Below are 26,067 nucleotides of genomic sequence, written 5' to 3'. Positions count from 1 at the left end.
GAGAGTTCACAGAGAGACACCCCAAACATCTCTTGGTTACCCTGAACCACCTAGGTCAAGGCTGCTCTAAAGGTCTTTTCTCCCATTTACTGGCATCACTTCTCTTAATGCATGCAGTGTGGTGTAATGGAAAGATCACAGCTCTGAAGGGAGATAGACCTTCAGAACTCCACTTTGCAGTTTACCAGCTGTGTGACCTTGGTCAAGTAATGTAATTTCTCTGAGCCTGTGAAATGGGTTCCATGAATGGTTATTTCGAGAATTGGATTAAACTAGGTAGCGTCTATGTGTAGTAGGTTCTAGGTAAGTGGTAATTATTGTGACTGCGAAGGTGTTTGATGTGGTCATTGGTTTGCTTCTATGTGGGTTGACTCATATTTACTCATAGCCTGCCAGGCCAATACATTTATGATAATATTCTGGGCTGGTAGACCAGTCAGGAAATCAGTCTCACAGAGAATGCTGTCTGGCTTCCCTGAGATGGGTTCAGCGAATTGTCCTCTTTTCCTGGTTGAAGGCAATATCTGGGCCTTTCCTGCCCATCACTACCCAGGCTTGAGTCTTGGACCAGTCAGCTTGGGGTGGGGTATGAGTCCTTCTCAGAAGATTTCTACTGTGATCTGTCCCAGGATGTAGGAGGTGCCAGATGATAGGATATTCTTGAACCCTCAGAAACAGAATGGTTGGATGGATGGAAGTATGCCTCCTTTGGAACCCTTGATTCCCAGAGGTCAGCGACAAAGGGCGGTGTATCTTTACTCCTAGACTTGGCTTCAGGCCAAGAGAAGTCCCCCAAGCGCTAGGATACGCTGCCACCTTGCTAGCATCAAAGGGAAATGATGATACATGTTGTTCAGTTACCACTTGGGATTCAAAGGGCAGGAATTGAGTTTGGGTGTTTTTGAGCGGGTGTCTCCTGGCTGAAACCAAATGAGAAACCTCGCTGCCACCTGAGGAGGGCATCACAGGCCTCCTCATTTAACTTGGTGCTTTCTGGTGCTCAGCCATAGATCTAGGCTGGTTTCAAATGGATCCTTTGGGAGGTGTTGGGTAAGCTGATTTCTTCCTTATTGGAGCCTGGCCACATATCTCTGAGGTATCCTTGTCCATGGTGGAAAGGCTAGCAGAAAGGAGAAGCTGGAGTCTTGGGCAGCCTCAGGGAGGTATTCCCTGAAGTGACTTGGCAGGCCTGTGGGAAAGAGGCATATCTGACATAAGGGGTAGTTGAGCCTTGAATTTTCTGTCCCATTTTTCTGTCTTGGACTTCTCAGGGCAGACTGGCGTTGTGCACGTATTGTTACCCTTCCTTGGGACACCAGGAGTAGGAAATGTGACATGTGTGTGTCTGTGTGTCTGTGTGTGTCTGTGTCTCCTGCAGGGGGCCTTCCTTTGTTACGCTTCTCTACTCCAACACTGTACTTCCCTCTAACCCAGGAGATCTGGCTCTTTTTGGTTTTGTTCAGTTTTCCCCTCCTGAAGAGCTGCTCCTAGGCCTCCTTTAGAAGTCCCTCCTAGCGGGGACTTCTGGCTGGAATTTAAAGCACTCACCCAAGTGGTGCTTGGGCCCAGAGTTGGAACGTTTGTAGGGGTGGGTGCTTGGAAATTGGAGGTTTGCCTAAGGAAGGGCAGGGGAAGGGTAATTTGGATTCTGAATTGCTAGGCGAGTGGCTGCCACTCTTGGGGAAGATGAGTGCAAGGAGAGTGTTGGTATTCTGGAGTAGACCCAGGGGAACTTGGAAGGGCCTTGCTTCTTGCATCAGGTGGCCAACCATTTTATCACCATCCTGCCAATACTGACATACTGAGTATTTGACACATGAGAATATGGGACTGAAGGCAGGATGAGGGAGCTTGTAGGTCCCAGGGAGAGCCAGGCAGGGAGACCACTGAACCTTCCCCAGCTGTCTGTTGTATGTACAGCTCCTGCTCTAGGATTTCAGTTCTGCCACTGTCAGGTTGCTTGATGTTGCACTTATTCTTATCTCGAACTTGATTTAGGAGGAAAGAAGGGTGCCTGGAGTTCTGGGTTTGAGCACCTTCCTACCTGGGTTACCTGCGCTGAGGGGAATGCCCTACTGATGGGAGGCAAGGGAGCATGGGGAGCCTGTCTGGACTTGAGCCATATCTTTTTAGTTTGAGTTTTTTGTTGTTAGTTTTGTTTGTTTTTGCCCCTACTTCACTGAGTCCCATGTGTTTGCTTCCTGCTTTGCGGGGGGTGGGGATGGGGATTATGTATGCATGTAAGTATGAGTCCTCTGGCCACTTTTCTAAAAGTGTATGTACCCCAGCAGCTTTTTATTCTCTTTAACTGTCCCTCCCCTTTTCCATGTGAATGCATGTATGAGTGAATACTGGTATCCTGGTGTAGTGTAAAGAGCCTTGGACCAGGGGTCAGAAGACAGGGGTTCTGGTCTTGGCTCTACCAGTAGTAACTCAGCATGTTATTTTGGAGAAATCACATTTCTTTTCTGGGCCTCATTTTCCCCATTCGTTAAATGAAGGCACTGGTCTAGGTTACTCCAGGTTGTTTTCACCATCCCAGCAGGAGCCAGGGTTCTAAGAAGGACTGCTGGGAGGGTGGAGGGAGGAAGGAGCATTGGGGAGGAGGCTCTTCACAGCTGCCTTTTGGGCAGGACACAACAAGCTCCAACTTGGCAGATCAGTCTCCTCTACTTTTGTTATCTTTCCTAATTTCTCTCCTCCTCCCAATTTTTGCTACCACAGTCAGTGGTACATTCCAGTGCTTAGAACACCCCTCCCTCCTTCCTACTTCTTCCCCTGCCTCTTCCCGGTACTGGGCAGGTGTTTGAGAGAGGACACATAGGAAGCCTTTCTGACCAGGTGAGTATTACAAATTCTTGCTCCTTGTTCCTTGCTCTTCCCTGCAGTGTCTATCCCACTGAGAGAACGAACATTAAAGGCCCAAACCTTTAAATAGCCCAAACTGGAGCTGAGCTACTCTGCATATGTATTGGGTAGTGAGGTCAGCCTTAGCTGTCAAGTCTTAATGGTGATTCCTTTGAATAACATTTTCATTTGAAAACCAGTTTAATCTTTCATATCAATCTTATGAGGAAACCAGGGCAGGAGTTCATATTGCCACCTTACAGTTAAGGAAACAGATTCAGAAAGGTAAAAATCCCATAACTAGTAAGTAGCAGAGCTAAAATGTGAACCCACGCCTTCTGACTTCAGGTCCTGTGTGCTCTCCAGTACAGCACATGCCTCAGGGATCTGTGCATAGGGAGAGTTTGAAGTCAGCTGTTTTGGACCTCGTTTTTCTACTTCTTAAAATTGTACCACTGTACTGTTGGGAGGGAATCAGGAGACGTTTCCCAGGGTATGTGCATGGGATGTTGAGTATGGACTTGAGGCACTTCTAAAGCTCTGTTGTGAGTTGTGTTTGTATGGGTTGGGTGTTTGCCAGGTTAGAAGGTCTGGGGTGGCTAGAGGTCTGGGAAGCCATGAATGGGGTGCTGAGTTGCTTTTGGTGCCCAGCCTGGTCTTGCACTATGCTGGAATAACCCAACTCCCTTTCTCCTCCTTACCACTCAGGACTGGCAGCCACCCTTTGCTGTTGAAGTGGACAACTTCAGGTTTACTCCCCGAATCCAGAGGCTGAACGAACTAGAGGTAAGAAGACTAGCAGCTGGTGGTGGGGTTGGGAGAATGGATACCTGAGCTCTGATCTACTTCCCTCCTACCTTCTCTGGCTGAGGTACTTTACCTAACTAGGCCTTTATTCTATCTTCTGTGAAGTTGCCTGGAGGGCATGGAGAAGCTTTAGAGCTCTGAATATAAACCAGAGCAAGGGCTTTTAGTCTCCCAGATCTGATAGTCCCAAGGCTGGGGATTGTGCTTTTCCCACAAACATTTGGTACTTCTGAAACTCCCCTGTCAACTAACCCACCCTACTTAGGTCAGCAAAAGAAAAATATGAGGCTAACTGAGACCCTTTCTTGCTTGGCCAGCTGAATATGTCCTCATCTATCCAATTCATCTACAGCCCTATGCTTCCTACCTTCCTTCCATGGTGCTTGGTAAGGTGGAAGGTGAGGTGGATGGGCAGGAACAACAAAAGAACTGGTCTCTGTGGAAGCTGGAATGGTTACAAACTTGGACAGAAGGTCAGGCAAGTAGGCTTTTCCCTCTCCCTTATGTTCTGTACAGGAAATATAGGCCCTTTGCATGGGTAAGGTGAGGTTCTCCATGAAAGACTTGAGAATGCTCCAGAGCAATGAGAGTAGATGCCCTTAAGCCAGTTCCAAGTAAAACCCTGGCGTTTCCCTTGGAAAATGTAGATTAGAAGTATGCTACATACTCCTCTCCGTCATTTTTATGTATCTTCAGGCCTTAATAGATGTCTAAGGGTATGGGGCTGACTGTTAGGCCCAACCAAATACCCATAACTTAAAAGGCTACTTATCTTTTAGACTGCAGATCCTCAGCCTTGGCACTATTGACATTTTGGGCCAGGTAATTTATTGTCATGGAGGGCTGTCCTGTGCATTGTAGGATGTCTGTCATCCCTGTAGGATGTCTGTCAGCCCATTAGATACTAGAACATATTACTCTCTCCCAGTTACGGCAACCAAAAAATGTCTCTAGACATTACTTAAATGTCCTCTGGAAGGCAAAATTGCCACTTGCTGAGAATCACTGTTTTACAGTCAGTCTAGATACTGTTCCGGTCAGGGCAAAAATCATCTTTTGTATGGGATACAAGTTCCTGAGAGAAATGGATCTGACCAGGTCTCTTGGGGTATAGGTAGGGCAAGGTGTAGCCTACCATAGGACAGGGGCAGGTTTTCTAGAGAGAGAGTGCTGGCTAATGAAGGAGGGAGAGGGGGCAGGTATGAGGCCAAGGCTGGAAAGCTAATGGGTTGAAGTGGAAGGATTAGGGTTCCTGGCCCCTTAGGGATTCTCATAGCAAAGGAGTCATAGGATGTTCCTTTCTATGGATAGACCTTAACTTTTCCTCATCTATGAAAGAACTGTCCCTGTATCCCCCAATGGGATCAGAGCAAGGAAATGAATGGTAAAGACTTAACCTAGTTCTCCCTAAAACTAGGCCCTCTGACTAGGGTGAGGTGGTTATAGACTTGGGGAGCCCTTCTTGGGTCACAGATTTCAGGAATGCATGGCACATGCCTTGTTCCTAGGATCTTTTGCCCACACTGGGTCCTGGGTAGGTCAGGTGCCAGTGCTGCTTTGGTACACCATCTCAGTTCTTTAGGCCATTTTGTCTTTAGCATGCACTCTCACCCGTTGGCCATCATGGAACAAATTTCATGGTGCGTGTAAAGAGGTGAATGTTCTCTTTTGGAGCCTTCATTCTCTGAAACATGCCTAGAGCTTAGATATAATTGTGTAGTTTCCAGAGGGCATTCACTGTTCCTCTCATAAGTCTACTCTTCTGGGGTGAGTGGACGGGGCAGTTGTTTTATTTCCCTCCTAATCAGAAAACAGGGATCCAGAGAGTAGAACTGATTTACTCAAAACTACCCACTCCAGTATTCTTGCTTGGAGAATCCCAGGGACGGCAGAGCATGGTGGGCTGCCGTCTATGGGGTCGCACAGAGTCGGACACGACTAAAGCGACTTAGCAGCAGCAGCATACAGCAGGTTATTAGCAGAGGAAGAGCAAAAACTTATTTGACACTCAGATTTCTTGGTACCTGCTGTGTGACTTGAGGAAGCAGAGGCTCTGTAAGAGATGATGATAATCACACAGCCCTGTCAAGGAGACTGAGAAAGAATATATGTAAAGCTTTGGCTGTTGTGACTCAGCCTGCTCTGTTTTGGGACCTTGGGCTTCTCCTGTTGACTGGAAGGTGGCAAAGATAACAGAGGTGGGTGAGGTGCTACCTAGAGTTGAGGATCCAGTTCACTGGGAGAGGCCTGCTGCTCTGTAGATGAAGTGGGCTGCTCTATATCCCTTCTCCTGCCCTAAGATTAGGCCAGAAGATGGTCAGGTAGAGGGGGAGGCCAGCCTCTCTGAGCCATTTCTTCTCCAGGCCCAGACGAGAGTGAAACTGAACTACTTGGATCAGATTGCCAAATTCTGGGAAATCCAGGGCTCTTCCTTAAAGATTCCCAATGTAGAACGGCGGATCTTGGACCTCTACAGCCTCAGCAAAGTAAGAACAGGTTTTTCTCAAACCCCTCCCCACCCCACGCCTTAATATCCTCGGTATTCTGGGGGCCACCTTGGTTTGGATATTGGATCTCTAGGCTACAGTGGAAGGGGCACAGCCTGGTAGCACACAAGCTGTCATCAGAACTTCTTGGCATCCCTTGGCTACAATTTGAGTCTGAGTGGTGGAGGTAGAAGGGGGTAGCCTCCAATGAAGTAAGGGGATGGAGTTGTCCTCATTGTTCTTTCTGTACCTACACACAGCAAGTCATGTCCCTTCCTGCTTGTCCTTACAGATAGTGGTGGAGGAAGGTGGCTATGAAGCCATCTGCAAGGATCGTCGATGGGCTCGGGTGGCCCAGCGCCTCAACTACCCACCAGGCAAAAACATTGGCTCCCTGCTGCGCTCCCACTATGAACGCATCGTTTACCCCTATGAGATGTACCAGTCTGGAGCCAACCTGGTGGTAAGGATGCCAAGCCAGGGTAGGAGTAGGCTTTCCTCTGCCAGATGCAGATTTCCACACTTGCTCTTAATGGAACTGGTTCAGTGGAGTGGACTGGACACCTGGAGAGATCTGGAAAGAGATGCAGTCTGATTGTTGGGGAGATGTTTGGAAGGAGGGATGGTATAAGCAAAAACATGAGAAGTCTTAGAGTGTGTGCTGGTGTCAGTGGTAAAGACCAGTTAGGCAGGGCCTGTTGGCAGGGGAGGGGGGGATGAAACCACAACTTTGGTTGCCACTGAGGGAGGGTAGAGGGAAGTCCTTGCTGTTGGGGGCTGGGGCCCCATGCCCTGACCCTTACCCTTCACCTGTCCCCAGCAGTGCAACACACGTCCATTTGATAATGAGGAGAAGGACAAGGAATATAAACCTCACAGTATCCCCCTTCGACAGTCTGTGCAGCCCTCCAAGTTCAACAGCTATGGCCGGCGAGCCAAGAGATTGCAGCCTGATGTGAGTGCTTCCCTACTTTTAACAGAGCTTTAGAGGTGAAGAGTTGTCTCCCTCTGACCAAGACGCTCTTCCCTGTTGTACTCTCCCTTCTCTCGGTTCTCTGAGTTCTGAAAAGTAGTGTGCCTCTTTCTGGCTTCACTCTTGCTCTTCCTCTACTCTCAACTGAGCTTCTGAGCTGTGTTTTGATCTCTTCGTATAACATCTTCCCTGTGTCTGCTGTTCTTGCCTGCCTTGTTGCTTTCCTGACTCACTCTGCTTATAGGAGAAGAACTCTCTTTCTCCTTACACCTATATTCTAGCCTCAGAAAGAAGCTTATGTGCCAGCATTCTTCTGGGCATTGGGGCTACAACAGAAAAGAAGATGGACCCTGTCCCTGGGCTCACCAAAGCATGTAATTTACCAGACCATGTTAGTCTCTGCCATTTATTGGTAGTGTCAGATACTTAGATTTCTTTATGTATATCTTTCTCAAGCCCCTTGTAACTGTGAGATAGGAGTTAATATTCTCATTTTACAGTTGGCAAAACTGAGATCCATCTTAATTCCATTCCAGGAGAGGGATGAGGAGGGAGCTCACTCACCCTCAGTCTCTAAAAAGCAATCTAAATTCTTGCCATGGCCCACCTGTGCTTCAGGCCTGACATGAACTAGTCAGGACTATGATATAGTCCAGGCTGTTCTTTTAGGATGGGGCAGCCTGCAATCTTGATTCATTTCCTTCTTTCCTCCTAGCCGGAACCCACAGAGGAAGACATTGAAAAGAATCCTGAGCTAAAGAAGCTTCAGATCTATGGGGCTGGCCCCAAGATGATGGGCCTAGGCCTCATGGCCAAGGATAAGACTCTGCGCAAGAAAGGTGAGGCCTGACAGGCTGGGGAAGTGTGAAGAATGGCCTCACCTGGGGAGAGGAGGCGGGGCCCTAACTGTTCAGACTTGTACTTTAGAGCCATTCTCTCTCCCAGATAAGGAAGGGCCCGAGTGTCCCCCTACTGTAGTGGTGAAGGAGGAGTCAGGCGGGGACATGAAGGTGGAGTCAACCTCACCCAAGACCTTCCTGGAGAGCAAGGAGGAGCTGAGTCACAGCCCAGAGCCCTGCACCAAGATGACCATGAGGCTCAGGAGGAACCACAGCAATGCCCAGTTTGTAAGGACCCAGCCCTGACTTCCTAATGCTCTGCTTCTCATCCCTTCAACGAGCATTTCCCCAGCATGGCACTGGACCAGGTTGCATTAAACAGAAAAGTGGGCCTGGTGGGCCCTGCCCTCAGGTAGCTCACTTAATTGGGGAAACAAGGCCAGCTCACATGGAACAAAGAACAGGAAAGGGTGATCAAGTGCTGTCAACATGAAGTGCTGGAAGGGTGCAGAGAAGGAGACTCCCTCTCCATTGCTTCAGGATAAAGGCTAAGCTCCTCATTACCATGCATGATCCAGTCGCAGCAGACCTCTAGCCTCATTCCCCAGCACTGCCCACCTTACTTCTCTGCTATAGCCACACTGAACTACTTGTAGGTATGTTTGTTTTTTCCCTGAGACGTGCCATGCTTTCTTGCCCCATCCTTTGCACATGCTGTTTCTTCTGCCTGGAAGAGTTTCCCCCTGTTCTCTGCGCCATTGCCAAATCTCAGTTTGCCTTCAGATTTCAGTTAGTTTCAAGTGTCACCTTTTCAGTGAAGTTCTTGTTCAAGGCTGTTCCTCATCTCCAACTGATTTGTGTGCTTCCTCCTCTAGGTTTCCATAGTACCCTTTTATGGGGAGCTATTGGCAGTTTCTACACTGCCTTTTAATTTTTATGAACTTGTGCTTCTGGACTATTGTATGCCTTTAAAAGGAGGATACCATGTCTTATTTAACATTGTACTGTAGGGTCTGACATAATGTTGAACACATAAGTGTTGAGTAAATGTTTATTGAATGAATAAAAATGGGGAATTCAGCACTGAATGATAAAGACTCTTCTCTCACAGCTCTACCAATTAGTTTATTTGGGGACATTCTTGCTTGCAGTTTAACTCCTGAGCTAGCATGACTAACCTGTACAAGGCCATGAATGATCCAGCCATCAAGCACGGTGGGTTTCTAACAGAGATCTCTGTGGACTAGGATACTGTCTGGAGGAGTGCTATGTTTGAAAGGCTGGACGGGCCTTGGGTTGATGAACTGTTGCCTCCCTCCCCTGGCAGATTGAGTCATATGTGTGCCGAATGTGTTCCCGAGGGGATGAGGATGACAAGCTCCTGCTGTGTGATGGCTGTGATGACAACTACCACATCTTCTGCTTGTTGCCTCCTTTGCCTGAGATTCCCAAGGGTGTCTGGCGGTGTCCAAAGTGTGTCATGGCGGTAAGGACTTCCCAGCCCCAATCTATGTCTGCCTCATAGGCTGTCCTTGCCTTCCTTCATCTGGTCTTATTGAAAGCAGCCTCCTAGCTCAGCCACAGTCTTATGTTTTGGGTCCCTGAGGTTGGTCTAGGTTGGGCAGAGCTTTGGGAGAAAGAAGAGGAGGGCATTCAGCCTGTGTTCTCTGGAAGTTCTCAGACCACCTGGGGAGTTGAGGTTCATAATTAGATTGTATATGATGACATATAATCAAATGTTAAATTGTGTGTTAGAAATTCAGATGTAGAAGTTCAGAGGAGAGGAAAGTGACTAAGAGTAGTAATCAGGGAAGGTGTCAGCAATTAGATTTGGAGGACAGAAATATGAAGAAAAAAATGTTCTTTTGATTTCTAAGTTTTTTATTTTTTATTTCTTTTTGAAAGCTTGGAAAATAGACAAATTACCTATCATCTTACCACCTAGAGATAACCATTGTTAATAGTCTGGTGTATTTTCTTCTCATCTTTTCGTTGTTGGGTATATATAACTAACAGGTCTGGGATCATACTGTGTACTTTCACTTGTTACTTTATAATAATTTTTCTGTATTATTTATTCATGGGTATGATTTCTTGTAAAGGGTTCATCATGTGGGTATAATATTTATTATTTTCCTTCTGTTGTGATAATTAAATTGGTTTGCCCTGTTGTAGACTTCAGTTACAGGCATTGGGCAGACTTTCTAGACTGGGGGATGGAGGAGTTCAGGAGTAAGGATATGTGGGGATAACATACCTAGTGCAAGAGAGGCAGTGAGGAGAACACCTGAAGCAGCAGTGAGGGCTAAGAGGCCTGGTAAGTCTGCCAGTTTCATTTCATGAGCCTTTTACCTTAATCCAAATTCTGGGTTGCTCGTCTACATCTTTCCCTGGGTTTCTGGGAGAGTAGATGTTGATAGTCTCTCACCCTGTCAGCTGTGGTCATAGAGTCCAGGTATGCATGTGCACGCAGACACACACACATACACACACACGAGGAAAGAGACTGGAGCAGTGTAATGCCTTGGTAGTGGTGGGGATTCCTTTAGGGAGGAGTTTGAATGCCAATAGTATCATAGACAACAAAGATTGTCAGGTCTACTTAGCTCTCTTCTTTAAGTGGTCTTGGGCTGGTAAACCAGGTTGACATTTAGATTTCAGACATGAGCAGAAGGTGCGTCTGCCTCGGGTACATACAACTCTCATCTAAAACCATGAATATAAGTACAAAATGAGTTAGACATATGTCCTGTCTTATGAGACAGTCTAAAGAACAGAAAGTGTGGAGTTTGACACTAAGGGTTGTTGCCTTTGTTTCCCATCCTCCAAGCTACTGGAATATTCAATGTTGTTTTCCCAGGTCTGTACTTCCAGTCTCGGCATAAAAAAGTTTCTCTAAGCATCCTGTATAAACTCACATTTTGTCTTGAAAGAAAGATAGTGACGGAAGAGCATGGGGTAGCATATTAAATCAGAGCCCATGGTTTAGATAGTCAAGTCCTGAAGGAAGAGAAGATAAAAGCATGGTAGAAGTGCATGTGAGGAATGAAGAGACTAACTGCACTGAAGTGCTAGGAGAAAAAGATAGAGCTATGATGTGAGACCTGCCTCAGGGGCCTTCAGTACAAACCTAGGGCTGTTCTCCTTCCCGATTTCTACCCCATATTCCAGCTCAGCTTTTGGGGATTCTCCACCTCTTTGCCTCTGCCTTGGTGACGTGTTCTCCTTTGGGTTTCAGGAGTGTAAGCGCCCCCCTGAAGCCTTTGGCTTTGAGCAGGCTACCCGGGAATACACTCTGCAGAGCTTTGGCGAGATGGCTGACTCCTTTAAAGCCGATTACTTCAACATGCCAGTACACGTAGGTGATGGAGGGCTGGGGTAGCGTCAGGGCTAGGGTCATAGGCGCCTGATGGTCTATAGCTCACCTGGGTCATTGGGGCCAGGATGTGATGAGCCACAGTCATCAGCTACCCCTGTTCCTTAGATGGTACCCACAGAACTTGTGGAGAAGGAATTCTGGCGGCTGGTGAATAGCATTGAGGAAGATGTAACTGTTGAGTATGGGGCTGACATCCATTCCAAAGAATTTGGTAGCGGGTTCCCCGTCAGTGACAGTAAGCGGCACCTAACCCCTGAGGAGGAGGTGAGTAGAAGATTCATGGTTATATTCAGCTGTGTGACTTAGGCAAGTCCTTCAGTATCTGAAAGACTCAGTATCTCTATAGGAAGGGGACTGTTATCCCTGCCTTATGTGTTGCTGTGAGATTTAGATGGGAGGATGTGTGTAAAGAGCACAGCCTAGTATCTTGCATGGCATCTCCAGCCATGAGATTGGCTATTTTTTGTCTGTAGAAAGGGAATAGTATCCATTTCGCAAATTCTATAAGAGTTAAATGAGAAGGTATTTGAAGTACCTGTCAGAGTACCTGGCTCATTCATAAGACGTGTTCAGGGACTGGGATTGTTAAGTGCAGGAAATAAAGAGGCCCTAGGCCTGTATCACAAGAAGGGTACATTTTGGTCCAGAGCAGGGGCTTTTAACTTGCAGGTACTTTGGCGAGTGGGCACATCTATAAACTTTCCAAAATTGAAGTAAGGTGAAGTGAATTGAAATTTTTTCTATGCATTTGAGGGAGGCAGGGGGAAGAACATCTGTAGTATTTTTTAGACATTTCAGAAAGGTCTATGACCTGAAAATAAGGTTCCCTGGGCTAAAGAACTCAGCAGCTTAGCAAAACTCTCATCTCTTTTCCACAAATACCTGACCTATCAGGAGTATGCTACGAGTGGTTGGAACCTGAATGTGATGCCAGTGTTGGAACAGTCTGTACTGTGCCACATCAATGCAGATATCTCTGGCATGAAGGTGCCCTGGCTGTATGTGGGCATGGTCTTCTCGGCCTTTTGTTGGCATATTGAGGATCACTGGAGTTACTCCATTAACTACCTCCACTGGTGAGTGGGGTCCTGGGCAGCCAAGGAAGCATTCAGGGTGGGCTCTTTGAGTGCCCACTCTACGTGTCCCCTTTCTTTTTGGCCAGGGGTGAGCCGAAGACCTGGTATGGGGTACCCTCACTTGCAGCAGAACATTTGGAAGAGGTGATGAAGAAGCTGACACCTGAGCTCTTTGATAGCCAGCCTGACCTTCTGCACCAACTTGTTACCCTCATGAATCCCAACACCCTCATGTCCCATGGTGTGCCGGTGAGTGCCTAGGAAATGGGCAAGGAATAGGAATGAGTTAGTGATGTCCTGTATGGTGGTGGTGGTGGTCATTGTCTAGAGTATACCCCCATGCCTTTCTCATTCTTATTCTCTCTTAATCAGACTAGGTTTGATGGAAATAATAGTGGTTAGAGATACAGTGTGATGGTGAGCCCCCTGGGCCAGATGTTTTGGGGCAACACCTTAAGGGTGGATTCCACCAGTAGAAGAGGGAAATGAAGGAAGGACTGGGCAAGACAAGTCTCCTTACTGTTAAGGGCACACATCATTTTCATTCACCTCCTGTTAGTCATAACTTAGTCACATGGCCACATCTAGTTGTGAGAAAAACTGGGAAATCTGATTTTTATTAAGGATGGTCATGTACCAGCTACAAATTGGAGGTCATATTATTATGGAAGAGGGTGAGAATGGATATAGGGGGACAACTAGCAGTCACTGCTATACTTCCCATATTGTGACCCATCTTGGAGAATTGAGTAGGTCTGTTTAGTTAACAGGTCAGAGTTCTGTGGTGGTAATTACTTTGCAAATACATAAGTGTATCACATCAAAATGTTGTGCACCAACAGGTTATATGTCAGCTGTATCTCAATAAAGTTGGTGGGGAGTGGGGGGAATTAACCTAAAAAAAAATGCCAATATCTTTCAGCATTTAAAAAAAAAAGCTGAACTCAGAATCCTGGCTTGTCCTATTCTCCTTCTCTATAGTTTTCTCTCCCACTCTGGGTACACATCCTGGCTTACCTCTAAGGGGCTTTATAATCCTGGGAATTTCTTTTTTTTTTTTTGGAATTTCTAATGTTGATTAACATCAGCCAGTTTTCTGGTATGGGTCTTAAAATGACCTGATCAGTAGTCCTGTAGGAATAGGATTGAGTACATCTTCCACCTTTGCTTCAGTCTTACTCATTCTGTGGTTATACTTCTCCCCACTCCCTTCAACTCACCACTCCCCCTACACACACACCCCCACACCCCAGCCTTAGCTACCCTGCCACTTAGTCTGGGACATGGTAGACAGTCAGTACATACTGAATTAATCTCCTTGAAATTCCTGGTCACCTGAACAGCAGGTCTTTGGACTAGGTCAGTGGTTCTCACCAGAATTTCTTGCCTTCAGCTTGTTTTACTACACTATATAATCTGCGAGTAATACTTTTACACATTTTAGTGGTACTTAACTAAGGATTGAGATACCTAGGGAATTAGAGGAAATGAATTCTGCAACAGTTTAGGTCACCTTCCTCCACTTGAGGGAGGTGGTGGGGGTTACATTTTCCTTCTCTGCATCACCCCATTTGAAAATGACTGGGCTCAAGGTATGGAAATGATCAAGGGCCCTTCAAGTTATGCTCTTCGCAAGTAGACATTGAGTCTGACCTTTCCTCAGGCTACTTCCTGATTCACAGCATCCTTTCTTTCCCACAGTGTCAAGAATTGTAAGAGTAGGAGAGGATTCTCCTTAAGGATTCAGACAGCTAAGATGCATGCATATATATATAATATATAGCTATTCAGTTCTTGGCTCTTGTTTAAAAAAGTCTTATCACAGACTCTTAAACATGTGCTCTTTGCATCCACCTCCACAGCATTTCTCCTGCTCATGGCTCCCCAGCTTCTCTGGCCAGCTCTTGTTTCACCACCTCACCCTCTGTCTGCCCTGACACTCCTATAGGTAGTTCCCGGCATCTCCAGGCTCTTTAGACTTGGCAGTATCCCCTCCATCCAAGACATCGGATTTTTCATATTCACATGTCGGCAAACTGCAGTTTAGCCAGCTGGAGCTCCCTCAGCCGTCTTTGGCTGCCCCCACTCCTACCTGCCACCACCTTACCCATCTTCCCCTTTGGTGAGAGAAGGCCATTTCTTTTTTTGATAAAAGATATATAGTATAAGTATTTTTATTATAAAAGAAACTGCACCCCCCTTGGAAAAAAAAAGGAAATACAAAGGTCACCTCTATTTTCCTCCACATTTTGTTGTTTCCACCTGTTTTTTATGTAAATTTTGACATAACAGTAATTAGTGTATGGATTTTTATAATCTCTTTTGTTAAGTTTGATCATCTAGAATGGCATTGTTCAGCTTGATAGCCACTAGCCACATGTGGCTGTTGAGCACTTGAAACATGATTAGTCATAACTGAAATGTATTTAAAGTATAAAGCACATGTTGGATTTTAAGGTGTAATATGAAACAGTTTAAAATATCTCACTAATACTTCTGTATACCAGTTATACTTTAAAATGATATTGTGGATATGCTAAATAAAATATATTAAAGTTAATTTTACTTTTTTAATGTGGCTATTAGAGAATTTGAAAAGTAGGTATGTGGCTGGCATATTTCTGTTGGACAGTGCTGGTTTAGAATGATTTTTGCTTCCTCACCATGAACTATTTATACCATCTTTTTTGAAGAACAACTTTATTGCAGTATAATTTACATACCATAAAAATCATGCATTTTAAATGCACAATTCAGTGAATTTACAAAGTTGTGCTACCATTACTATAATCTAGTTTTAAAACATTTCCATCACCCCAAAAGGATCCTGTGTACCCTTTTGCGGTCACTCTCCATTCCAACCCCTAGTCTCAAACAAGCACTAATTGACTGACTCTAAAAATTTGCTTTTTCTAGACAGTTCATATAAATGGAATAATATGTGGTATTTGCATACCTGGCTTTTCATTTAGCATAATGTTTTTGAGGTTCATCTGTGTTAGAGCTTGTTTCAGAACTTCCTTTTTAAGGTGGACTAATATTATATTGTATGGATATACTAAATTTTGTCTATTCACCAGTTGATGGACTTTGGGGTCATTTTTTTTAATAGCTGCAGAATGTGAGGAAAGCTTTTTTAACAAAACTATATAGGAAGGAAATAGTAAAGTGACATTGCGAAAATAAGGATGCAGGAGCATTAGGTTTTATTTCTGGCTCTGCTACTTGAGGCTTTTCTAGGACTCAGTTTTCACATCTATAAAATCAAGGCTGGGGCTAGATATTCAACAGATATTGCTAGAACTCCCTGTGTGCAAGGCCTCTGGTCAACACCCTGAAAGCAAATAAACCAATCCCTGCCTTTGGTCGTGTGCAGTTGAGTAGAGGACAGAGATGAGTAAACAACTGGAATAAAATATTATTAGAGTTGTTACAGAAGAACAACAGACTGGGTCATTAGGAAGTTGAGGGAGGGGTCAGGAAAGTATTAGTAGAAATGGTGACACTTTGAAGGAAGAGGAAGAGTTTGTCTGTTGGGGCCATGGGTTTATCATGTAGATATGAGGATTTGAGTGAGGGGTTCTTAGCAGGGACATTACATGATCAGATTTGCATTTTGGTTGGGGAAGACAATTCTGATTGATAATGGGGGCCAGTGCAGTAGTACAAGCAGTAAATACTGATATTGTCTCTAAGTAGGAGTAGATTTGAGAAGAAAATGTATTGGAGGTGGGAGCTGATACATGACCTGAATAAATTTGGAGATTCAATGCTGATTCTCTCCACATAATCTAGAATCTTAGCAGTGGAATTGTTGTGTTGAAGGCTATAAACCTTTTAGGTTCTTAGTATATATTGGCAATTTTGCTTTCTAGAGAAGTTATTGGACCCCATACCTGCACTGTACTTATTTCACTGTGTCTTCATCAGCGTTAAATGTTCATCTTAAAAAACTTTGTAAGACTTCTTGGTAATGGTGGCAAACTAAACATAGACATGGCTACTTCCATTCCTTATTGAAACTTCACTAAAATGACACAAAGGGATTTTTTTTTTTAAGGTAAAAAAAATCACAATGATGGGGAAAATAAGAAAAGAGACAATGAAAAAATTCTTGAAACTAAGAAACAAGAAAACTGAAACTTAAGTCAGTACCTGGAACATCTGAGAATCAATCTGAAAGCTGTGGGAACCTCACCCACACTAGGTAGTGGGAAATGTGACCCTCCCTCACTAGCAAAAGATTGTGAGGTGTACTTTTGAAATTGATCTCTGGATTGAGGTCTTTTAGGTACAGTTGAGGTATAGTGAAACTACTAGAATTCATTGTATACTTACTGAATGTTGAGGTTCCCAGCCATCCTCCTCCACGTGACTCTTAGAACACTGGTAGCCAGACCTTTTTTTTCAGGCACAGAAAATGGGACAGTTTTCTCTGGGGACTCTTAACTGGCTCAAAAGGAAAGACCTAGAATTTCCCAAACTAAGTGGCTTTACCCTACAGTGAAGCTCACAGTTGACAAACTTCATCTCAGTACTCAGAACTTCTATTCAGTCTTTTCCTTTCTTACTTTTGAATATAAGTAGATAACCGAGAAAACTCTAGAACAAAGTAGAACCAAATGGTAAAAAAGCAGTTTGAACAGAGGCTAGGCTGGGAGAAGTAAACTTCAAAAAGAAAAGGAAAAGAAACCTCATTAAAACTTTCAGAGATGAGCATATGTTGCAAATGTAAAATAAGAACAAGATGCTATTTTAAAAGAACATGCTAAGAACAGAAAAGAGCTCTTGGAAATTAAAATTAATGATAACAAAAGTGGAAAACTAAAGAAAAAGCATAGAAGATAAACAGTCAAGGATATCTCCCAGAAAATAGAATAAAAAGTTAAAGGTCGAAAAAGCTAGAGAAAATCAGAGAATTTTCTTCTGGTAGTTCAATATTCAATAATTCTCTCTGAAAAGAGAATAAATGAAAACTGAAAGGATCAAATTATTAATGAAAGTGTTTAAGGAAATTTCCCTCAACTACAAGAGTTTCCAGAATCAAAGGGCCTACCCAGTACATGAATGAGAATAGATCCACACCAAGGTATATCTGGTGAATTTTCATATCAAACACTGGGACCAGAAAACTCGTAACAAGCTTTCTGAGAGAAAACTGGTTTCATTCAAAGCATTACAAATCAGAATGGCTTCAGACTTTCAAAAGCAACACTGGAATCCAGAACACTAGAAACATGCCTTCAAAATGGTTTTCAACTTAGAATTTTATATGTGCAGTCAAATTATCAAGTGTGAGGGTAGAATAGAGATATTTTTCTAAATTCTTCCCACTGTTTCTCAGGAAGCTGTTGGATGATGTGCTTAATTAAGCACAGCAAAGGAACAGACCAAGAAAGAGGAAGACATGGGATCTAGGAAACAGGAATCTGTCATGGGAGAGTGACAATCCAGGGAGGGCAGCTGGTCCCAATTGTAACAGATCATAAGGCTCTATGAGAGATTGCTACAAAAGGAGAAAAGTGATAGTTTTACATTTGTCAAAAAGGTTGGGATTAAATTACTAATACATGCATAGAAAACTAAGCAAATTGAGAAATAGAAGGCTATTTTTAATATAGTCTTGAGGCGTGATATTTAGAATTGTTAAGGTGAATGCCAAAATAATCAGAAGAGGTGAAAACCAATGGCTGTAGGAAATGGAGAAATGGCAGGGCCTGCTGATTTTATAGCAGATCTTGTAGAACCACTTGGTGTGAAACTGCTTACATGACTGGTAACAAAAATTGTTACTGAGAAAGGAATGGCCAGCTTAATGGAAAGTAATATTTTGAATTTTTATAAAAATTATTAAGGAAGTTGAAATATTTTGGTATATTTCCTGCTTTTGACTCAAATTCTTTTTTAAAATTAATTTATTTTAATTGGAGGCAAATTACTTTACAGTATTTCCTGTCGTCACAAATCAAAACCTTGAGAACAGAGACCAGTGGTCCTCTCTGTTGGAGTTGGAGTGTCTGGGAATCTGTTGTCAGACTGTTCCCTGAGACTTTCCTTCCTCTCTTTGAGGACTCTGCACTTAGATGAGGTTTCTGTAGACTATGGAAAACTTTTATCTCAGCGATCTTGGCTTTTCTTCCTCAGGTTGTCCGCACAAACCAGTGTGCAGGAGAATTCGTCATTACCTTCCCTCGTGCTTACCACAGTGGCTTTAACCAAGGCTACAACTTTGCCGAGGCTGTCAACTTTTGCACTGCTGACTGGGTGAGTCTGGAGTGTGATGACGGGTGGCAAGGAGAAGCAGGAGGGTGGTAGGGAAGCTGAGGCACCATTGCCTCCAGACTTGGCTATACTCAACCTTGAACCTGACCACAGCTGCCAGCTGGGCGCCAGTGCATTGAGCACTACCGCCGACTCCGAAGATATTGTGTCTTCTCCCATGAGGAGCTCATCTGCAAGATGGCTGCTTGTCCAGAGAAGCTGGACCTGAACCTAGCAGCAGCTGTGCATAAGGAGATGTTCATCATGGTGCAGGAGGAGCGGCGTCTACGAAAGGCCCTGTTGGAGAAGGTGGGTGGTGGGGAGAGTGCACAGGATTGGGTACCCTAGTCTGGCAGAGATAGGGAGAGGAAGAAATAGGAGTAGGCACCATTCTTGGGAAGTACTGAAAAGAACTAGACACATCTAAGTTGGAAACTACATTCCATTCTTTGCCATTTACTAATAACTGTTGGCAAGTTAATTTACTTGACTGAGCATCAGCATCCCCCTCTGAAAAAGAATGGAATTATAATAGTGCTTATCTTTTTGGATAGTTGAGTGGATTTAAGATGTTAAGTGGGCTTCCCAGGTGGCTCAGATGTTGAAGTGTCTTTCTGCAATGAGGGAGACCCAGGTTCGATCCCTGGGTCAGGAAGATCCCCTGGAGAAGGAAATGGCAACCCACTCTAGTACTCTTGCCTGGAAAATTCCATGGATGGAGGAGCCTGGTAGGTTATAGTCTATGGTGTCGCAAAGAGTCGGACATGACTGAGCGACTTTACTTTCACTTTCTTTCTTTGAAGATGTTAAGTAAGTGACCCATAGCAGGTGCTGGTATAGCTGCTATTCATGATTATTTAAATAACACAATAAGACCAACTGACATAACGAAACCCCCACTTGCTGGTAAGCTGGACAACCTTTTCAGGTTACCTCCCACTATAAAATGGGAATAAATACCTAACTTGCAAGGTGGTTGTAAAGCTTGAGTAAGGTGATTTATGTCAAAGCATCTATTACTGCACTTTCAGTGTAGCAGCTGCCATTATTAATAATACATGAACAAAATAATTGAAATATGGGATATTAAGAAATGCCATTTTATTGCAATTCAAATGGTTTAGCAGCTCAGATTGGGTGTTACTGAGTAGAAGGCAGATAGATTCCTTATAACTTATCAGTTTTGTTTGAAGGTGAGTGGGACTGCTGTTCATGTAGTTTAGCTGCCTTCTTAAAGCTCCAAACTTGCTCAGTTAGGGAATTGATTTAGTGAGAGTGCTCCATAGGATGACAAAAGAATGCTGGTATTCAGGAATCCCATGCTGGATCCCTTTTCTTAAAATAAGGAAATTTAGGCTAATATTGTCTTATTTTAAAGCTCATTTATAACTTCCCTATGAGTATGGGCTATAAGAATTGCAGCTTTGGTAAGTGTTGGAAGTCTGGGGCCTATCAGTCTGTGGTATTAGTTGATGGGCTTTTTTAGGCATCATTTTTTCTCTCTGTTCAGTGCTGTTATTAAATGATGACTTTGGGACTATGCTAGGCTACAGGAAGGAGCCAAAGTAAGGTGGGAAAAGTAGATGTTCCTATACTAACACTCAGAATTCTCTACATTTGGCCCTTACCTAGGAGAAGAATTCTGGAACCCCTAGTCTCAAAATTCTGTAAAAGATTGTATGTGTGTGTGTCTGTGTGTTTGAGTCCTTTTTTAGCAAGAGGGCTCAAATTCTGTAAAAGATTGTGTGTGTGTGTGTGTGTGTGTGTGTGTGTGTGTGTGTGTATGTGTATGTTTGAGTCCTTTTCTAGCAAGAGGGCTCATAGCTTACATCCAGTTCTCTAAGGAGTCCATGATCCAGGAATAGCTAGGGGCTTCACCCTAAGAGCAGCATTCTCTAGCTTCAGATACAAAATAGGCTGTAGTCAGATTCTCACTTTGTGCAAGTTACTCTCTCTAAGACTTTGAGATAGGCCTGTGAAATACGTGTCTTTATCTGAAAATTAGCTAATATCAGTAAATATTTGTTGAGTGCCTATTGTTCCCCTTCCTATAGTCATCATGTTATACATTAGACTTCCCCAAATCTATTTATTTTCTAACTGGAAGTTTGTGTGCTTTGACCAGCATCTTCCTATTTTCCGACCTCCCTAGCCCTTGGCCACCACCATTCTACTCTGTTTCTTTTTTGTTTTGTTTGGCAGTGCTGCAAGCCGGCTTGCAGGATCTCAGTCCCCCCACCAGGGGTTGAACCCAGGGCATGGCAGTGAAAACCTGGAATTCTAACCACTAGGCCACCAGGGAACTCCTCCTACTCTGTTTTTAGGAGTTTGACTTTTTTAGATTCCATATATAAGTGATACTCTGTGATATTTGTCTTTTTTGTCTGATTTGTTTAACTCAGTATAATGCCCTCAAGGTGCATCTGTGTTGTCACAAATGGCAAGATTGCTGTCTTCCATATGGCTGAGTAATGCATATTCCATTATATGTATATGTACATATACACATTACATACACCACATCATCTTTATCCATTCATCCGTTTATGGACTCTTAGGTTATTTCCGTATCTTGACTATTGTGAATAATGCTGTAGTGAACAAGTTCAGATATCTTTTTGAGATCCTAGTTTCATTTCCTTTGGAGTATACCCGGAAGAGGGATTGCTAGATCATATGGTTAATTCTATTTTTAATTTTTTGAGAAACCTTCATACTGTTTTCTAAAGTGGCTGTACCAGTTTACATTCCTACCACAGTGTACAAAGTTTCCCTTGTGTCCACCTTCTCTCCAACATGTATCTCTTTTCTTTTTGATGATAAGCCATTCTGACAGGTGGGAGGGGATATTATGGTTTTGATTTGCATTTTCCTGATGGTTAGTGATGTACATTTTTTCATGTACCTATTAGCCATTTGTATATCTTCTTTGGAAAAACATCTTTTCAGGTCTTCTGCCCAGTTCTTATTCGGGTGTTTGGGGTTCTGCTGTTGAGTTGTATGAGTCCTTTATATACTTTGGATGTTAACCGTTTATCAGATAGACAGTTTGCAAATATTTTCTCCCATTCCATGGGTTGCCTTTTCATTTTGTTGATGATTTCTTTTGCTGTGCAGATGCTTTTTAGTTTGATATAGTCCCACTTATTTATTTTTGCTTTTGTTGCTTCTGTTTTTTAAAGATACCATGTACAAGAAATCATTGCCCGCACCAATGTCCAGGAACATTTTCCCTATGTTTTCTTCTAGGAGTTTTATGGTTTCAGTTCTTAGGTTTAAGTTTTTAATCTATTTCAAGTTAATTTTCATGAGTGATAGAAGATAAAGGTCCAGTTTCATTTTTCTACATGTGATTATCCAGTTTTCCCAGCACCATTTACTGGAGAGACTATCTTTTCCCCACTGAGTATTCTTGACTCCCTTGTCAAATATTAGTTGAGTCTATGTATGAGAGTTTGTTTTGGGGCTTACCATTGGTTTATGTGTCTATTTTTATGTCATTACCATACTGTTTTGATTACTACAGCTTTGTAATATAGTTTGAAATCAAGAAACTTGATACCTCCAGCTTTGTTTTTCTTTCTCAGGGTTACTTTGTTGAGGGCCTTTTGTGGTTCCACTATTCTAAGTGCTAAGATACTTTTCTATGTCTTTAGTGACTTTACCTTTGTTAATCCCAACCCAATGAGGATAGTACTATAGTCTCCATTTTACAAAATAGGGAAACTGAAACCCAGAGAGATTTAAATAATTTACTCTGTATCCACACAGCTAGATTTGTAATGTGCAATGGACTCATATGAGCAGGATTTGTAATGTGCAGAGCACATTTGTGGCAGGGTGGGATTTGTAATATGCAGTGGACTTACACAGAAGTTAGGTCAGTACAGAAGACAAAAACTGTTAGAATCAAAATTTCTCTCTAAAATCCCCAGTTGCCCATAATGTATAGCATTATATTGTCTTTCGGTTACTCCAAGATAGCTGGCTTTTCCACCAGTTCTGGAGTGGATTGCTTTTTCTTCATCTAATCAACAGATAAAGTCATTGGCTTAGGTTTGGAACTTTAAACACTGGATACAAGCACATAGTTTATTTCTCTTAAGTTATAGATGTGTATGCAGTGTGCTGCTAAAGCAGCCAGCACAGTGCCTAGAGCACAGTGGGCACTGAGTGCCTGGAAGCCAGCATTATTCCCCAGTACCTGACACTTGTCTTGGCCACTTCCACATATTGCCATCTCTCTGGTGCCTTGGTCCACGTTTTCCTCACCTTCTCTCACCCCTAAGGCCCTTTCTGCTAATCTGAAACTTACCTGATTTTTCTTCCTCTCAACCTACATTGATCTTACCTTGCTTCATATGATTACCCAGCTTTGAGAGTCTGGACTTCACAGAGGCAGTGTGATCTGTGGAGTTTTGTCTCCTTCATAGCTCCTAGCACAGATTTGAGTCTTTAACATGGAGCGCAGTGGTGGCTGAGTTAGGGGTTTCTGCAGCCCTGTTCTGCTTCTATATAATGAACACCCCCAGGGCATCACCGAAGCTGAGCGAGAAGCTTTTGAGCTGCTCCCGGATGATGAACGCCAGTGCATCAAGTGCAAGACCACGTGCTTTCTATCAGCCCTAGCCTGCTATGACTGCCCTGACGGCCTTGTCTGCCTTTCCCACATCAATGATCTCTGCAAGTGCTCCAGTAGCCGGCAATACTTGAGGTGAGCAGGGGGCTTACCTGGGGGAAGTGGGCTGAGGAGGGTGATGTAGAACTGGGCCAGATGTGCTCTTCCCTGCCCTCTTCCTGTAGGTATCGGTACACCTTGGATGAGCTCCCTGCCATGCTCCATAAGCTGAAGGTCCGGGCTGAGTCCTTTGACACGTGGGCCAACAAAGTGCGAGTGGCCCTGGAGGTGGAGGATGGGCGGAAGCGCAGTGAGTGATGGGGGGACGGAGGGACTCCACAGGCAAGTTCTATTCCCTTTTCTTCTGTACCCTCCACCCCCTTCCTCTGCCTTTACTCAATACTGCCTACTCCTTGCTGCTCTTATTCTCTCTCCAGGCCTTGAAGAGCTGAGGGCACTAGAGTCAGAGGCCCGTGAGCGGAGGTTTCCTAACAGTGAGCTGCTGCAGCGACTAAAGAACTGCCTGAGTGAGGCAGAGGCTTGCGTGTCCCGGGCTCTGGGGCTGGTCAGCGGCCAGGAAGCTGGGTATGGCAGCGTGAGGCATTGGGCACAGATAGCCTGCTGAGGAATGAGCACCTTAGGAAAAGGACTTTTGGCGGGGGGGTGGTGGTGAACTCTTGAGTACCATTAGCAGGTGACATCAACAGGAAGCTGACAAGCACTGCCATTGGAGGAACTGGGGAGGCAAGGAGGCCAGGCAGCTAGAACGGAGGGGCGTACCTCAGTTCGAAGAAAGCTAGGATTGTCTTTTTATCAGTACCTGAAGGTACTGATTTCAGACAGGCTGAGGTCAGGGAGTTGTTGGAGGTTTAGGAATAAGAAAAGGACACAGAAGCATACACTTAATCTGACTTCACAGTAGAATATGGATTATAATTGTCCAGCTTCTGTTGCCATCAATTTCTAAGCTTTCCCCATCAAATAAATCCTATATTCCTCTCTTCTAATTCTTTCCCCTTATCATATGAACATGCATGTATCTTAAAACTCTCTCTAACCTGGGCATTTGCAGGGAACTGTGACGTATGAGAGGTCAAGGTGGGCATGTATGAGGAAAGATGTTGGGCCTTAGTACAGAGATGGAGGGAGGGGACTGGGTTGGACTTGAAACCCTACATGTGAAACTCTATAGCCCCCACAGGATGACTGGTCTGCAGATGACCCTTGCTGAGCTCCGGGCCTTTCTGGACCAGATGAACAACTTGCCTTGTGCCATGCACCAGATTGGGGATGTCAAGGTGAGGAGGGGTGAACTTGGGGTGCTGCTCAGGGTTTGGGGGAGAGGGAGGGGGACCTGAGCAGCAGGCCAGGACAGGATGCACCTGTGAGTAATAGAGGTAGGAGGCAAAGGGTTTAGCAAACTGCCTGTTAGCAATGGGATTTGAGGCGCAAGTGGCAAGGGTACAGATACAGGATGTGTAGTCAAGGAAAGGTTTCCTCTTCAAGGTAGAAGAGGTGAAAGGAAGTAATAAGGGTGTTTGTGGGCCTGGAAAGCTGAGTAAAGTTCAAGAAGGTACAGAAATAGGATGGAAAGAGCAGTGGACACCAGTGTGAGTGTAGAGATTGTGAGAAGGCCAAGCAACCTGTGCAGCCCTATGGACTGTAGCCCGCCAGGCTCCTCTATCCATAGAATTCTCCAGTCAAAAGTACTGGACTGGGTTGCGGTTGCCATGCCCTCCTCCAGGGGATCTTCCCAACCCAGGGATCAAACCCAGGTCTCCTGCATTGCAGGCAGATTCTTTACCTTTAGGGAAGCCCTTTAGACTCCTGACCAATCCCTATTAAGAATCTCAAGGAGTGGACCCAGAGATCTGTGTTTTAACAAATGTCCTAGGGTATGTAGTGGGCAGTGAGTATTAGGAACCACTGCTTGGGGCCTGGTGAAGGGAGAGTGCCTAGACCATGCTAGGTTCTCTTCCCAAATACTGAAGGGTAAGAAGGTAAGTAGGGCAGAGGTATGTGGTGGTGGGACCTCTGTGTGGGCTCTGCTGAGGAGTTTGTTTTTTGTTTGTGTCCTGGTAGGGTATTCTGGAACAGGTGGAAGCCTACCAAGCTGAGGCCTGTGAGGCTCTGGCCTCATTGCCGTCCAGTCCAGGGCTCCTGCAGTCCCTCCTGGAGAGAGGGCGGCAGCTCGGAGTGGAGGTACCTGAAGCCCAGCAGCTCCAGCGGCAGGTGGAACAGGCACAATGGCTGGATGAGGTTAAACGCACACTGGCCCCCTCAGCCCGAAGAGGCACCCTGGCTGTCATGCGGGGACTGTTGGTAGCAGGTGCCAGTGTGGCCCCTAGCCCTGCTGTGGACAAGGCCCAGGCCGAACTGCAGGAGCTACTGACCATTGCCGAACGCTGGGAGGAGAAGGCCCATCTCTGCCTGGAGGCCAGGTAGGTCCAGCTTCTTCCCCTCCCTGCTCTACTGCATCCTTCAGAGTTTAGCAGAGAAGCTGAAGATGATTCCCATGGGCGGCCTTGGGCACCAGACTCCTATATTGGTGGATTGACTAAGCCTACCCTCCCTCTTTTGTTTAACTCTGTATTATACGTAGAGGCAGATATAGTCTTATGGAGAAACAGAGATGGACAAATGCAGAGCTATATAGAGTACTAGCTACACAGGCTGACGTGTGCACACGCTCATGAGAAGGACCAACAAGCAGATGAACACCTGTCAGTAGAAAGACCCCACACATGGGACAGTCTTGACAAACTGCAATTCCCAGATTAA

At 44.6% G+C, this 26,067-nt stretch overlaps 1 protein-coding gene across 10 annotated transcripts in view; it reads left to right on the top strand.

The window, feature by feature from the left end:
- The window catches only part of KDM5C (lysine demethylase 5C), a 30,664-nt gene that overhangs the window by 740 nt on the left and 3,857 nt on the right, over window positions 1–26,067 (top strand). For 3 of the 10 annotated variants that reach the window (XM_052663913.1, XM_052663906.1, XM_052663904.1), the window contains exons 2-20: window positions 3,556–3,633; window positions 3,972–4,127; window positions 5,955–6,140; window positions 6,433–6,603; window positions 6,961–7,095; window positions 7,829–7,952; window positions 8,059–8,240; window positions 9,280–9,438; window positions 11,191–11,310; window positions 11,437–11,595; window positions 12,226–12,407; window positions 12,494–12,656; window positions 18,552–18,671; window positions 18,783–18,977; window positions 23,201–23,382; window positions 23,472–23,596; window positions 23,724–23,871; window positions 24,479–24,584; window positions 25,369–25,727. In XM_052663913.1, coding sequence (XP_052519873.1) covers window positions 3,556–3,633; window positions 3,972–4,127; window positions 5,955–6,140; window positions 6,433–6,603; window positions 6,961–7,095; window positions 7,829–7,952; window positions 8,059–8,240; window positions 9,280–9,438; window positions 11,191–11,310; window positions 11,437–11,595; window positions 12,226–12,407; window positions 12,494–12,656; window positions 18,552–18,671; window positions 18,783–18,977; window positions 23,201–23,382; window positions 23,472–23,596; window positions 23,724–23,871; window positions 24,479–24,584; window positions 25,369–25,727 — 3,050 coding nt within the window. Of the gene's footprint in view, window positions 1–2,765; window positions 2,842–3,555; window positions 3,634–3,971; window positions 4,133–5,954; window positions 6,141–6,432; window positions 6,604–6,960; window positions 7,096–7,828; window positions 7,953–8,058; window positions 8,241–9,279; window positions 9,439–11,190; window positions 11,311–11,436; window positions 11,596–12,225; window positions 12,408–12,493; window positions 12,657–18,551; window positions 18,672–18,782; window positions 18,978–23,200; window positions 23,383–23,471; window positions 23,597–23,723; window positions 23,872–24,478; window positions 24,585–25,368; window positions 25,728–26,067 lie in introns of those variants that run through there. The other 7 variants (XM_052663912.1, XM_052663907.1, XM_052663905.1 and 4 more) reach the window with 7 other exon arrangements.

The sequence above is a fragment of the Budorcas taxicolor genome, chromosome X, assembly GCF_023091745.1.
Source record: "Budorcas taxicolor isolate Tak-1 chromosome X, Takin1.1, whole genome shotgun sequence".
Taxonomy (NCBI): Eukaryota; Metazoa; Chordata; class Mammalia; order Artiodactyla; family Bovidae; genus Budorcas; species Budorcas taxicolor.
The sequence above is the reverse complement of the archived record's forward strand: the minus strand, read 5'-3'. Positions and strand labels throughout refer to the sequence as shown.